At 44.0% G+C, this 15,555-nt stretch overlaps 1 protein-coding gene across 5 annotated transcripts in view; it reads right to left on the bottom strand.

Annotated features, from left to right (window-relative positions):
• Nucleotides 1-15,555, bottom strand: part of RGS6 (regulator of G-protein signaling 6) — a 275,931-nt gene that overhangs the window by 44,262 nt on the left and 216,114 nt on the right. For all 5 annotated transcript variants that reach the window (XM_014941850.1, XM_014941848.1, XM_014941851.1 and 2 more), the window contains exons 10-14: nucleotides 15,064-15,138; nucleotides 13,899-13,997; nucleotides 12,732-12,793; nucleotides 8,294-8,404; nucleotides 5,024-5,149 (exon numbers count right to left, since the gene is read on the bottom strand). In XM_014941850.1, the coding sequence (XP_014797336.1) occupies nucleotides 5,024-5,149; nucleotides 8,294-8,404; nucleotides 12,732-12,793; nucleotides 13,899-13,997; nucleotides 15,064-15,138 (473 nt within the window). The remainder of the gene's footprint in view (nucleotides 1-5,023; nucleotides 5,150-8,293; nucleotides 8,405-12,731; nucleotides 12,794-13,898; nucleotides 13,998-15,063; nucleotides 15,139-15,555) is intronic.

Here is a 15,555-nt window from a genome sequence, read left to right as displayed (position 1 = left end):
TCACCCCTCAGCATCCCCCTGGGGTCACCCCTCAGCACCCCCCCAGGGTCACCCCTCAGCATCCCTCTGGGGTCACCCCCCAGCACCCCCCCCGGGGTCACCCCTCGCACCGGACACCAAGCAACAACAGCTCAATGCAGAGTCCTGTGCCTGCCGTTCTGGAGGCTTTGGGAGAGGTGGGAAACTTCCCCTGTAAAAGCTTTTTGTCTTAGAGAGGAGGGGGCTGTGGTGGGGTGTGATTAATCTATCTGCTCTCCTCAGTGCCCAAACTTCTCACTTCCTGATGAAAACTAAAGAAAACAAAACAAAACAAAAATTGGCAACAAGTTTAAGCCATTAGGGGTTGTATACAATATAAACACTTTCTGCAGGTAAAATTCTTTTCCGGATAACTCAATCTTCAACGTATGTTCACAATAACGCACAAAATGCCTGTATCCGTGCATTGCGAGCCTCACAGTGCATTCCCATAAAGCATCATGTGTTCTCCATTTAGGTCTATAAACAGGTGTGCAGCCTCCTCTCCCTTCGGGTAAAATTCCCATGCCCCGTATTCCCACTTAGTTGTTTCTCTTTCCAGCTGACACTCTTTGAAGTTGGGGGGAAAAAAAAAAAAAAAAAATCAATCCATCAGTTAGATGAACATCTCAGCAATCTCGAGATGTCTCATGAGATTTCCAGGTCATAAAAAATGTATGACAACTCTCTGTTGGCTTTTTTTGTTTCTAATTGAAGCTTGGCATTTCGTCTGCTGTATTTTGGGTACTTCAAAAATCAACAGAGTCAAAACAAATTGCAGATGAAAGATAGCAACAGAGAGGAGAAAGGAAAGAGAGCAAGAAAAAGAGTTAAAATAAAAACAGAGAGAAAAATACCCAACTGACTGGCTTTCCTGCTCTCACATAAATAATGGACAGCCAGTAAATAAATAAGTTACAGAGCTCAGCCGAGCCCAGGAGACTGGTGGACATGATCCTGCAAGTTTATTAGAACACAGAAACACAGCTGGAAGGAGACCCGGGAGGTCACTGAGTCTAGTCTGCTGCTATCTCCGGCAGTGCTTCACTCCAGACCCCCAGCGGGACCAATTTTTCTCAGCAAGGAAGATATGGAAATACCCCACCACAATCAACCGCGTGACTTGGGACTTCCACCACTGGGTCCAAGAGCAGAATTTGTTCCCCTTGCTCTACCACTGAATTACGCTCGTTTCAAGGCATTCTCAACTGCACACTTCATACTATCTCTCTCCTAGCACTACCAGGAATTTCTAGGTTTTCCAGCACTCGCTTTCTCAGATCTGCCCTGAGGACAACACAGGGGCCTACGGGACTCCTGCCAGTGTTAGTGAAGATCATACTGATGTTCCCAAGAGAGAACACATCTCCGCTGCAACAGTTCCCACATCTCCACAGAGTTACTGGGAGAAGAGTCCTTAAAAGACATCTGCAAATCTAATTTTACTAGCAAGGTGCCCTCGAAAGTTCCTTACAGCTTCCCAGGGGTTAGGTGGGAGGCACCTCACTTAACTGCAGGTGTCTACCATGCAGACACTGTCACTTGGATCAGGCTTAGAGATGGTAGAGAGAGACGGGCACTTTACAGTGTAGGTTTGGTGCATTCAGCTTTGTTTCATCTTAAAGCTGACCCAAATCCTTCCCTGGTGACTCCTGACTCTCCTTCCCACTGACTCCTCTTCAGCTTCTCTTCTCTCATTCTAAAGGAAGCCTGGATGATAGGGAAGAAGCATGTGCTTCCAAGCTGCCAACTTTGGTGAGAAAGATCCCAACTTTGCTGTTGGGGGTAACTTAAATCTTGCTTGTACGTTTAAGCATCCAGCAGTTGCTTTTCCTTCTGCCACACACTCCTCATGAGAATTTAGGAGCTTTCCCTGCCACACCTGAACCCAAGAGCCACCTTTTGCTCTCCAGCACCCCTGCTAACAATCCTCCTATTCCAGTTTTCTTCCTGAATACTTCTGCCTTTACGTCCTGGTGTTATTTAAAGCTTTAACCAGGCTTGCCAATTCTGATCCCAAACTAGGTAATGACGATACCATATAAGCCAATACCATGGTAAAGATACCATAAGAATGATAGCAATGCTACCACATTAACTATAATGATACCAGTGTTTTCCAAAAAGGATGTGGGATTTAACCCCTCTATCCTGATTTGCAGCCTCCCTTTGCTACAAGACATCTCAAAACCAGACAGAACACACCCCAGCAGGAGGAGCAGCCCTGACTGATGGAGGAAGGTACAGGTTTGCTTTCTAACAGAGAAACTTTCTCCATGTGCCTGAGGAGGATGAACATGGGGGACACCCTCTAGTCATAAAACCCGTTGGACTTCATTACTGCAACCACAGCCATATTTCAGAAAAAAAAAAAAAACCAAACATTTGAGGAGTATTTAAATACAGGATGTTAACTTTGTACTTCATTACTGTAATTTAATTGCAAATAAGCACCACTGTACTTATGTACAGGTTCAGTACCTGCTCAGTGCCAAATTGTCAGGCTCATTTACGTCATTTAGTAACACTCTCTTGTTTAGCTTGCAAGTAACTTTCAGATTTTTAAAAATGACAAACACAAAGGTGCGTTGGTTTTTCACTGTTTTGCTGCTGGGAAGCTTTCTGTATTTCTTCTCAGATGGAAAATATACGACACACACGGTGGTCAGTCCCAGAGTTGTCTAAAGGCACTCTCTGGGATTTCCCTTTCAGATCTCCCAGGCCAGCAGCCTGCACTGAACTAGCAATTGTTCACATGCTTTAGCAATGTATTTGGATTTTCTAAGTGGAAAAAAAAATAACGAAACACGAACTAGAAGGCTGTGCAATCAAGTTCTTAGTTGGTGTAAATTGACAAAAAAAAAAAAAAAAGATAACGAAACACAAAGTAGAAGGCTGTGCAATCAAGTTCTTAGCTGGTGTAAACTGAGAACAACATCAAACCCACCACTACCAGCAAAGGCACCTAACCCACATGTTCAGTGGAGAGCAGATTTCCTCACCCCTGGAGCAGGCACGGTTCTGCCAGGGAAACCACCAGCTCTCTGGCTGTTCCAGGGCCAACCACCACTGAACAGGACCACCCCCAAACAAAACTCATGAGCAGGTCCCCGCACCCATCCACGTGCTGAGATGGCACCACAATGAAGCCTCTGCAGTGTTATTCAGACTGTGTAAAAAAGCATTTTGGTACTGGATACCACCAATACCTGGGGCAGTCATGTTACTGCTGCATCCTTCTGTGTCTCCAGGACTAACCAGGAGAAGGGGGAGGTGAGGACCATCGCAGATACCTGTGAAGTGCCTCTGACCTGCTGTACCTCACTTAAGGAGCGAGTTTAAGGACCCTACATGTAAGAGTACAAGAGCACCGACTGACACCCTGACACCAACTCAAACCCTGGCCTGCCCTGCTGCCAACCCCGACCGCCAGCCACCGACTCCCTGCTCCCACACAAACAGGTGAATGTGGCAGTAAATCTGGCTGTTTGTGGGGTCCAGGTGAGAGCCTGAACCATAACCTCACCCACTGAGTATCAACCTCTACCTGTCCAGGCTGCCTCTCTGGCTGGCACAAGCCCTCTCCTGTTCTCTTTGGACTTTGCAGCACCAAGCAATGAAGCTAGCATTCATCCTGAACCCTAATTCCAGTGTTTGCCCCAGCCCTGTTTCAAGCGTAATTCTTGGAACCTCAGTTTCTCAGAGCTCACTGGAGAATATTTTCTTCTGCTTTTATGGGACCTGTTGTGGTCTGGCTGCATCTGCAGGATACAGCAATGCAACTCTTCCGCGGACCTCACCCTCTCCACAGGAGGAGAGCTGCTTTCCTAAAATGAACTTCAGGGTAAGGGTTGGAATTAGAGTTAAGATTCAAAACAAGGATGATAAAACCCGTGGCTATATCCTGATTAATGCTAGGACAAGCAGAGGCGTTGGATCCTTGCAATGTGTGCAGGGCTGTGGGTCTAGCTTAAGGTCTATGGGAGATATCTAGCTAGACCTCTCTCTCTGTCAGTGTGAGAAGATACCTGGTATCAAAAAGGGTAAACGGCTTAATACATTAGTTCTCAGGTATGTAAGGGTGACTAAAGAGTCCTAAGGTGCCGAGTTTAGCACTTAGTTTTGTAGCTGGAAGGGCTGAAGAGAAAGGCATACTCTTTGAAGGATTGCTACCCCAGAAGGAAGCGTGCTGTTGGCACTTCCAATGTCTTTTCATCGACTCTGCAATGAGGCTGTGTCTTGGAGCAATGTGCTAGGGCCAGAGAGTGGGTTTAGAAGAGTGTTATGGACAAGGCCAGAGGGGCTGGATCTTCTAGGAGAGGTTTTGTCTTCATCTAGTGTTGGTTCACCTACAAATGGCAACTTATTACTGCTGCCTATTCCTGCTGTAGCTGAAGTAGGACAATTGTGCATAATAGATGTATGGACTCTTCAGTCTGATGCAGGGTCCCCTACATAATATCTCATAATGTAAGTTTTGCCTTTTTCTCAACATAAGAAGCCAGGTACTCCGAATCCCCACACACAGACAGTGCTATTAAGGTGAGAGCCAAGCTCTTGAACAGTTAGGAGGTGTCAGAATTAAAAGTAGCTGTTGCAAATCCAATTTGTTGAGTGCCACTAAACAGTGCAACAGTTTTCAGCCGCCATGATCACCATACTATGTTTTCCTCACACCACGCTGCCACAAATACACGAGTAAACCTTACATATTGTTAGGGGGCTTAATAGCAGTATGCCATGCCTCATCACCGTACTGCAACTCTGCAAGCCTTTACGTGGGACACTTAACAACCCTGCCTCTGCTGAACACTGCTCCTGAGGTTACTTACATACTTCTTGTATGGGCATCCACAACACCACTATGGACCAAATCCTGCCCTTCTCAGCTTTATTGAAATGGATGGCTTTTTAGTAGCTGAAGACAGACCAAGCATTGCATTTCACCTCTGCAAGACAGTAGGATTAGCCCCGTTCATTTAGTTCAAGTCAAAAAAGGTTTCACCTGAGGTTTTCCGAGCTGAATTCTGATTCCAGGAAACGAAGGAACTGGTCTCGTCCTACTGGGTCCTTCAGCACCTCATCCATGGAGAAACCCCATCTTTTCACACGCTGCTGACTTGGTTCTTTGCTGTTTGGAGAGAGAAGGGAAAAAACAGATGGAATGTGCATTTCTGCCTGCTGTCCAAGCAGCTGCTGCTGTTTCTGCTAAGCAGCAAAGGGAGGAAGATTATCAGATGAGGAGATGGTGGGTTTTTTTTTCTAAAGATTTTGCAAAAATAAATCTTAGCAAATAACACACAAAAAGAAGCTATAAAGACTAGGGTAGGGTCATCTTTAAGTCAATTGTACTACCTGGGTGCTACGAACATGGCAAAATGAGATACACAGTGAACAATACGATTTTCAGAGTAACTTCTGGTAGGTTTCATGTAAAGGACAGCATACCACAGTTGAATGATTATTCACTATATAATTCTTATATACGTCCTCAAGTATACCTTGGGAACTTCTTATATGTCAAGGCAGAAACCTCCCAGCAGTGTTCCCTGGGCTGCTGGTGAGCTCCAGAGCATCTCCTTGTGTCCCACACAGTGCTGGCTGGTCACTTGGAACTGGCTTCAGATTTTCAGGTCCACATTTGCATTAAAAAAAGCAGTTTCACTAAGAAGCAATGCAGACAAGATTTCTAATAATGATTACTGGTTTGTGGTCTTTCATTTTTCAGTGCCTCTGATTTTTAGACGCCTAAGACTTGGAAGACTAAAAAGCATCTCCCTCCTCCCCTCCATGTTAATCAGACTCTTATTTTGTGTCTCAGCTGGGACACTGAGATGCAAAGGCACACAAAATCACTAACAACCTTTCTCCTAAATTATTTCTTAATACAATCCCACTTACATAAGCTGTTGTTTGAACTGCCAGACATGTTGCAGAGCTGCCTATGGGGAGAGGCAGTGCCTGGGAATTGCAATGAGGATCCTACGAGACAGTCCGCATCAGAGCCTAATCTGGGCTCACAAAGTGCTTGAAAGCTTCTGGTGTGATGGCGTCACACCATGAGACAACCATTAAAACACAGCTCAGCTGCTCACATTTGTGACAGCGGAGCCATTGTTAACAGTACATATCTATTAAACTACATGTCTTGTCACGTCCACAGTGATTCCTAATCCTGGAGCCTTAGGGGACAGTGGCGATCTGTGCTGAAGACAAATAAGCCAAAGGGGTAAATAAAATGCCCGCTTCCATTTCCTCTCGGTGTAAAGACTAAGCAAAACTGATGGGCATGTCCTCACTTGAAGTGCAGAGCACTCGGGATGGCTTCTCCTCTGCTCACGCAGGAGCCAGAGAAGGGTGCAGATGCCAGCCTACCTGTGAGGTGAGCCCACCCAGACACGGGGACACGACATCCACGTTTGTGCAGAGCTACTCACAGAACTTCCTACTGTGTCCCAAGACCTGCAGTGGCTCTTCTCGGTGCCGCACAATGTTCTAGCACCAACAAAAAGCCCAAAGTGCTGTCTAAAACAGAAGGCTCTCCACAGCGTTTCCCGAGCTGCAATGGTGCAGGGCTGTCCACACTCAGCAGCCAGCCTCACCATTACAAGTGAGATGCCCTTTGTTTTCCTGGGAGAGGGCTCTCTGCTCTCCTAACTGAGGGAACAGCTTTGCAGGCAACACAAGGGCTACCGCCGCTCTCGGGGACCATTTAATTATTCATGCAAGTTGCAACCGGATGCAGATGCAGTGAGTTCTCTTACAATAGAGAATAAAATGGTGATACAGAGCTGTTTGTTCTTCAGCCTCCCAACAATACAACTTTCTCTTTTTTCAATCTGCAGGAAAATCACCTTTCTTAACTCTGAAATCATAGCAGAAGCCAAGCATTTATTTTAAATTCCTGCAAAGGCCGTGACATTAGGTTAATTGTATTCTTCAGGGACACAGACATCTTTTCTGGGATTTGCAGCTACCTCAGCAGATGCAGAAAAAACAGATGCCTGGATTACCGTGTGGGTGGGGGTTCCTCCAGAGAAGTATTCTGCAGGGGCTGTATCTGGCTTTGACCCTGCTAGGGAGGGCAGAGGAAATGAGAGAAACTGCCTAAAAAGGAAACCCAAAATATTGAAATTATGTGAAGAGGGGCAGAGATAAGGGAACTAACGGATCTCTGTGACTACCAGAGAAGCAGGAGAAAACATCTTTCACATCCCAGACCACGCGGGTTTTTAACAAGGAAATAACTTGCCCTTTTCCTGGAACATTTAGGCTGGTAGCATCTTAAACTTTACATTATTATTCAAGAACAGACAGGATTGGATATGGCATTCTCCTTTCAAAGACTTGCTAAAGTGAACTTCCAGTTCAGATTTGGTGTCCAATAGCAGCAGCTAAACAGCTAGGAGAAGCTCCTGAGCACTTGCAGAAGTTGGCCACAAGACGTGAGTGAGTACGAAGGTGAATCCTAGCCCCACCACGAGGGCTGTGGATAGCCTGTGATAGCAAGAGATGTAGACACTGGCCAGACTTCCCTTACACCAGAATCAGATGGGCAAAAGATGATCTGAGTTGCAGTGCTGTGCTTGGGTTTTTTTGAGAAACTTTCTGAGGTGCATGGCATTGCAGGTTCTACAGTCATTCCTACTCCTCCTTTTCATCTATTAGACACCATAACACAGACAAGCCAGCTTGTTCACTAACAGATAAGGACCAATCTCACTTGGTCAACCTATTAGAATTCTGACCTGCCAAGTCTCACACATTATGTGTCCCCTACACTTCTCTGGCTCCTGTGCCCAATCCACTTCTCCGTAGGGGGAACAGCCACTGCCCTGTAACCCATCCTCTCCTGCCAGCGACATCTTTCATGGGATCCTGGGACAGGAGCAGGGCTGGAGCACTGCAGCTGGGGGAGGACCAGAGGGCAGGCTCTCAAAGGTCAGAGGAGATGTGCTGGAACAAGTGTCTCTTAGCAGTACCCTGTATCTGTGGACTCTTAGACCTGAGTCTGTGCATGTCCTTGACAGGTGTGAGAACATCTGCTACCAGACGTACAGAGTACCACGCATCCATAGGACTTATGGAAGTGTAAGGGCTGAACAATTCACAGAAGAAGTAATAAGGCATGAGCTCCTGTTTAAGCTTCAGACATGTACTTGTGTCTTGTAAAGTCACAGACATCCAACTTCCTACCCAAACAGGGCAGTGGGAAAAGCATTCAAACAAAATGGCAAGACAACTCTTAACATTACTTAAAACTACCAATTCTTACCTCATTTCAATGTCCCACAATGCTGTATCATCATTTATCCAGGGATTGGAAGGCTCAGCAGGAGTTATAAAGGGGTCATATTCCACATACTGCTCTGTGTATGCTATTAAACTGACAGATATAAAAAAGGAAAAAACAAAATAAAAGAGGAAAAAAAAAAAGAATCAGGGCCTGAGTGTTCCGTCACATGTCAGAGAGGTACAGCTTTGCTTTTTTTTTTTTTTTTTTAATTTTTATAGGGATTGGTCAGTTTCCCAGCAACCACAGGAGTCCCTTTTCCCAGGAATGGTGCATGCAAGGATTTCTCTGCAAACACCCACCAGCTCACTGCAGTATTTTCCTCAAGCTCGTCACTGCTGAGATGCTCACAAAAAGCCCAGTGAGACACCAACTGGATTGCTATGGTGGGGCATCCCCAGAGAGCCATGGGATGACTATGAAGCACATGCCTTCCTCTTCATTTTTTGCATGTTGCTGTTGCTCCTTGCCTTTTTGTTTTTTGCAGACACTTAAATTTATGCATTATGAGTAACTCATCTAAATAGGGTCATGTGCAGTAGCTAAGAATATACTTAAATCTTTGGAGGATCACAGTCCTGAGCATGAAAGCTTCAGGCTATAGATAATTTTCTTTTTCTATTTTTTTTTTAACATTGGTATGCCATTTAGTCTAATGGCACTATTGTAAAATACTTCAACAGTCCTTTATAATAATTAACTTAGAATGTAGTAAATGATATGCATGTTGGAAAAACACCTGGCCTTTATACTGGCTTGCTTCATGTCGAGTCAGATAAGACACATAGCCTCTAATCCTCACTAGGACGAGATTCAAAGAGCTTCCTGGGAAAAGGACTGTGTCTGCTTGCATAAGTGATTCAGGAATTCCACTGGGGTTGGGGCTAGGGGCGCATTTTCACAAAAGAAAGACAGCATGTATAAAATAAATCAAAAGAAATTTGTCCTAGTCTATATGGGAAATACTCTAAGGCACTTTTTAATTTTTTTGCCTAGGTCTGCCAAGTAATTAACTAAGTTAATTGAGGCTCATCATACTGAACAACTAATCTACTTGCAGCGTGATTGTCCATGCTAAACTTTACCTCTGTCTTCCATACCTCAAAAAGACAGAAGAATGAAAAGACCCTGTGAAACAAAGGGTCACAAAAGGCAGAAAGTTCCCCTGACCCGCTCTACAGTAATTATTTCTTTTTGTTTGTCCTAGCTCTTATCATGAGGCATTAAAATCATACACTTTTGTAACCACAGCAGGTTCCCATTGCCCCTCAGGGCACTTGGGGCTGTCTCGTCTCATTTCATTAATTACATTTCATGACTGCTGTGGGTCAAGGGTTGGAGGAGGGAGCAGCGTCCAATTTCAGAGAGCAGCAGCAATCCCTGAGACATCAGTGAGAGAGAGGGTTGGTTAAAAAAAACCCCCACTGGAAGGATCAATCAGGAGACATCCGCTGTGAAACTTGAATTGCTCCTAATAAAATACTAAGAAGGCATCAGAGGTGCCAATACAAGTAGTAGCAAAAATAAAAGGGGAAAAAACTAAATTAACTAAAACAAGGGGGAATTGCTAAATGCATTTTGCTGATTCAGTGTAACGACAGCAGCAGAATCACTGCTTCATTGTCTAAAGAAGGCTACAGGCAGGGGACTCCTGAGGGAAAGCAATTCTGTCAAAATGCACACCTGGACTTCTGGCCTTTCAGGTGATGCAATGTAATTCTGGCAGGAGAGGTGGTGGGAAGAATTTACCAAAGGGCGCAGAGCTCGCCTTGCGAGCCTGACTGTCTCACAACGCAGGGGCCCTGCTGAGCCTTCACAAAGACTTTGGGAAGCTGAGAGGATAACACAGATTTGTGACATGTTTTCATCTGCGGAGCCGAGATTGCTCAAGTTTTCCCCAGCCATTTCTGTGGTGCATCACACTGGGATTGCACCAACACTGAACAGTGCAGTCAGGGAAAACAGTAGGTATAATAGAGTGACAGTTTGCTCAATAGTTCTCAAATCTCATTGCCAAATCCTAAACCTGGCAGTGTGCAGGTCCCGAGTGGGGAGAAAGGATGTGGAAGAAAGGAGGAGAAAGCTGGCAGTTTCCAAGGTGCCTGGCGCAGCGGAGGGATGCCTGCTCCTGCAGTTGGTGCAGATCTGCTCCAGGAAGGGGAACTGGGGGGAGCAAATCTTTTGTTGTTGGCATTTATTTCATTGGAGTTAATCTTTTGAGAGTCTTTCCTTTCCTCTTCTGCTGGACAAGGGCCATCCCATAGAACAGGATGCATTCATGGAAAATGTATGCGATTTGCCTATCACTATTAAAATAACCCCTCTTACAGATTAGACAGCAGATTGTTTCCCCCACCACCCCCTGCCTTATTTCCTCCTTGTGACTGCCCTTGTCCTGCCTGGAGGTGCCTTGCACTGTACGGTAACAATGGCAGGTGGTGCTGCTGTCAGGCTTGGCTGTTGAAAGAAACATGGCAAGAAGTCATCTCCAGCACCCCGATGTGCCACGCTGCCACTTAAATTAGTCCCAAAAGTGGGGTCCAGCCTGAAAAGTGACTTGCTAATAACAGCACCTCCTTGAGCAGCAGATTTGTTCCTGGCGTGTACATTCAGCATTTTACACCAGGTTTTCAGGCAATTGTTTGACTTGAGTCAACCACGCTCGTTCTTCCTTACCTATCTCCAACCCCTGCCAGGCCACTGGACCCATCAGCCCCTCTATTTCCCCCCCACCTACTCCGTGACCCTCCACATCTGAGCTGGACTTCCCACCACTCTCTGCACCAAGCCCTGGGACACTCCAGCTACGCTGCCACCCAAAGTCATCACATAACCAAACACTTCTTCACAAGTTATAGATATCACAACCATGATTTTCACTCTCTATAATTTCAAAATGAAACTTTCAAGACAGGAGAAAAGAACACTTTGATTGTTATCATCAATTGATTGTTATCATTTGATTGTTTCTCCTGGTCATCAATTTGCACAGGTTTTGATAGCAACATTTTCTTCTCCAGCTTGGGATCAATTGAAAAAAAAAAAAAAAAAGCCCAAGCCCTTTTAAACCAGGAAAAATCTCCGCCCAGTTTTACTGCAAACTAATAGCTTTTTTTGGCATTGACAACATTGCATTTATAATGTCAGTATCTCCTTATGAATTTGAACAAGAGGTATGTTATGTGGACAGGACCTGATGTTCACAAGTGAATGCAGTTTACTGAGTCCATCTTATTGAATAAATACTTGCCAAGAAAAAATTCAAGCAAAACGGACCTGCTTGCTTGTAAATTACCAGCCTGGAAATTATTACTGTCTCAGTATATTAAGGTAATGTTTAGTAAATTTAGTAGAAAATGACATTTTTTGTTAAAGCACAAATGTATCTTCTTAATAAAAACAAGCCAGAAAGCCTCAAACATAAATATGAATGTGCTAATTTCAGTTGTACAATATAGCGTATGCAGGATTTCAGGGAGCCTCTGAATATTTTCAATTTAATTGGATAAATTTTCACTTTAATTATTAAACTTTATGAGCCAATAGGAAGTTACTTTGGCCTCTCACCATTTAATTTCCCTAGTTTAGTACACACACGCTAATTACAGGTGCAGACACTGCAAAGTACATTTCATAGGGTTTTTTAAATCTGCTTACATAAAAATTCCTCTATTATCTCTCTGCAAGGCACCAGCCCTTATCAGGTCCCTCATGTTCAACAGAGTTTTGCTCTAGAAGTGATGTTACTGAAGAGTATGCTGATCCCTACATTTGTCTCAGCGATTCCCCTACCAACGTGCATAACTTACAAGTATCTAAGCAAAGGAGCTGTCATTCTCAATTAAATTTGAGTTTGGTCTTTACCTATTCATACTTTCCTGCCAGAACTAAATATTCTGCAAGTCAAATTGTGCCTTGATGTGCCTCTGTGGAAATCCACCTCTTAAAACACTGCCTTGAGTAGTCCAGGTACAACCTCAGTACTTCCCATAGGGTTTCATATGTGTAAGTGGGAGCAGAAATTAGCCCTGCAACCCCAGCATGAACATGGACGTAGACACCATGGGCAAACAAGATAAAAAAAGATATTTTCAAATTGAAACAGGAATGACTTTTCTGTAAATAAACTCTAGGGCTGTCCAGGAATGGGAAACAAAGTACTGCAAGGGTTCTTTTGTGAATGATATTTCTTTTTCCTATACAGTACAACAACATCCTCATTTCTCACCTACTGTTTGCCACTGGTAGAAGAGCAAGTGTGGAAGCATCAGTGGCCAGCAGACAGGCAGCACAGCCAGTCAAGGAAGGGGAAGGATTGATGCTCAGAAGAAGGAACCAGCTTTTGTGTGTTCCTAAACTGCTCTCTGTTTCTGGCAATGCCAAACTGGAGATGAGGAAATCATGCAAAGAGGACACTCACCTTTCTGCTACTTTGGACATCTTTAAACAATGTCTCTCTATCTGCACGTTCAGAAAAGTTATCTGAGGAGAGAGATGACAAGGACATTTACAATCCAGGAGTTCTACAGCATGCATTGATCATATCCCAACACGCTATTGATTTCTCTTTCCAAAGAAGCTTGAAAGTAACTTAGGAGGAAATGGGACCCTTCCCTAGGTATTAGAAAAAGCTCATTAACTGCTTCCAACAGGAGTTTCCATTTCCTATGGCAGAGGCTCAGGGGAAGCTTCAGAAGACATCATTAAAAGTAGAAAAGGCACGTATTTGGGGCCCAGGTTCCTAGACTACTCAGGGTGCAATGTGATCCCCTTTTTACACCATGCTCCTCTCTTCCATTTCTCTAACTGACTGGCATCACAAGACCAATAAAGCTCTTACAGCACATTTGCACTCTGCTACAAACTGGTTCTCAACAGCAGTCTGCAGCCTACGTGCTCATGAGTACTTCACAGTATTCATCAGCCCGTGATGGAAAAAAGCTCAAGAAATTCAGTGTTCAGGTTTAGTTCAGGAGACCACCCTAAAACCTGTAAAAGCTGCCTAAGAAACATGTTTAACGCTGCCTTTACTAACATGCTAACCTACAGATTCCTGCCTGTACTTCAGTGAGCGCTGCTTGTTGCAGCAAAGGAATTTTGAGGGAGAGCTCCCTGTGCCCGGGCAAAGATGTGCAAGAGGGCTGGCCATTCCTTGGAGAGATGCTGCAAGTAACTTTTTCCCAGTTCCCTAAAAGCTCTGACTGTACGGTCTAACAATCATGCACCAAACGATGCCCTTCCTCACTGCCCATCCCCAGCCTGTGCCCCAGTATGCTGGCTTCTTCCCTAGCCTTTGTCTTCACCCTTCAGATATCCTCAGTGATTTGGAAATTAATCTATCTCCTGGTCCGGAGAGAGAGTAATACTAGATTCAAAGGTATCACCCATAATGCGTATCGTCATACACCTGCACTGCTCAATAAATATATATCTTTACATACTTACTGCTTTACATGAAGTATGTGAGGATCAAGGACAGGTAATGCATAGAATTGGTTTTGCTGGTATCTCCATAACTTTATACGTGGGGTTTTTTCCCCCCAAGGTAACAGTTCTCAGCAGAGTTGCTGTACAGCCATCTACTTACTTGTTTCCGGAAATCTTCTTTTGTAGTTTTGCGTACAGGTTGGGAGGGCATGTGTACAGGGCTTTGGGGCTGAGACTCCTCTGTCACCCCATACACTGACTGCGAGGAACCAACAAACAAACAGAAGAGATGACAGCATTTTTCTCTGTTACGCAATGAGGAAAAGTGCAGTATGCAAATCAGTACGGTAACCAGCCAGCAATTTCCTACTGTTTATATCCACACAGGTCAATAATCGTTCAGCCTGGAGCAAAATTTACAGATCAGACTGTGCTTGCAGGCGCCTGCCCTTGGAAAGTCCGCAGGCATGTTCGGAAAAGGGTTTATTTTAAATGTTAAAATGCAGTTGATAATCTTCAGGAGCTCTGAGGGCTGTGTGTGTCAAGGCTCACAGGATGAACACTGGGAATGGTCATTGCGGTGAACCAAGCAGAGAAAGAAAAGATGAGAACCTAATCCTATGTCATTTTCTTCTGCTTGGTTCAATGTCTTGTAGTAAAACTACAAATTGAAGAAAGAGCTTAAATCAGGTGTCAAATGAACCTCTCAAAACTAAAACCTGCAGATTGACTTGTAGCCATCCATTTTTAGGACAGAGACCTACACTGAAAGCAGTATCAGTTACCCTTTCATTTAGTGTTTTTGTTTTTTTATTTAACATTCATAAGAGATGTTTGAATAGCTCTACCACAATTTAACTTCCCATGGAAGTTCAGGAGTCTGGTGTCACCTCCAAAACTAATATGTACACGGAAGACCTAAAACTTGCTGGAAGTCAAAGACATGCAAGTTGCTAATGATCCAGCCTTTGAAATTATTAAGACAAGTAAACAGCTCTGATAAATCTGTGCCCAAATAATTTCTGAAAATGGGATTTAGGTACTTTTGCCAACTGCTTTTAATTTTATGGGAGCACAGAGCCAGTAGACATCTGTGACACAGAGCTCCTTATTGCCCTTCTCAGCTATACCAGTCACCTGGTCTGTGCTCCTCTGTTGGTAGAACAGGAATATTAAATTCACAGATTTGAACAAAACAGAATTGATATTTGCAAAACACGTTTTTTGGTTCCTATTAGGAAACTCTAATCTGCTGCAGGTGTCAAGCATGATTTGCCTTTAAAAAAAACCCATAAAACAAAACAAAACCAGAAACTCAAACTGACCTTCTTCACCTTCTGTGGGTTTTTCATACGACGACACTTTCTAATGTCCATTTCTGTGGTGTTCACACAGCCTGGCTGAAAAAAGATGATAAGTGTATTACTCCTCTGTTTACAACCCACACAATACCTCACCTTTCTAAAGCATACAATTAGGTCTTGTCCAAAACTCTTTCCTAAAGTTTATGTCCCCTCAATTATGCTTGCTAAACAGGAGACTGCATATACCCAAAGTTGTCATCTCAGCATCAAATCCATAACTTTGCCACTAGAAGGAAATCTCTCAGCTAAGATGAGAGCTTTTTGTAGGAATTCTGAGCCAAACGGGGTAAGCTGCTTTTCTTTTATATGCACGGTAAATAATCTTCAAAATTTCACATTTATCATACATTTCCTAATCAATAGTTCCATACATTCACACGCCTAGAATGTCTAAAATAAGCTTGTAGACACTGGGCTCGTTTTGAACTGCAAGCAACATCCACGTGGTGACTT

Source organism: Calidris pugnax, unplaced genomic scaffold, assembly GCF_001431845.1.
Source record: "Calidris pugnax isolate Ruff unplaced genomic scaffold, ASM143184v1 scaffold56, whole genome shotgun sequence".
NCBI lineage: Eukaryota > Metazoa > Chordata > Aves > Charadriiformes > Scolopacidae > Calidris > Calidris pugnax.
Note: the sequence above shows the minus strand (reverse complement) of the source record. Positions and strands in the feature narration are given on the sequence as shown.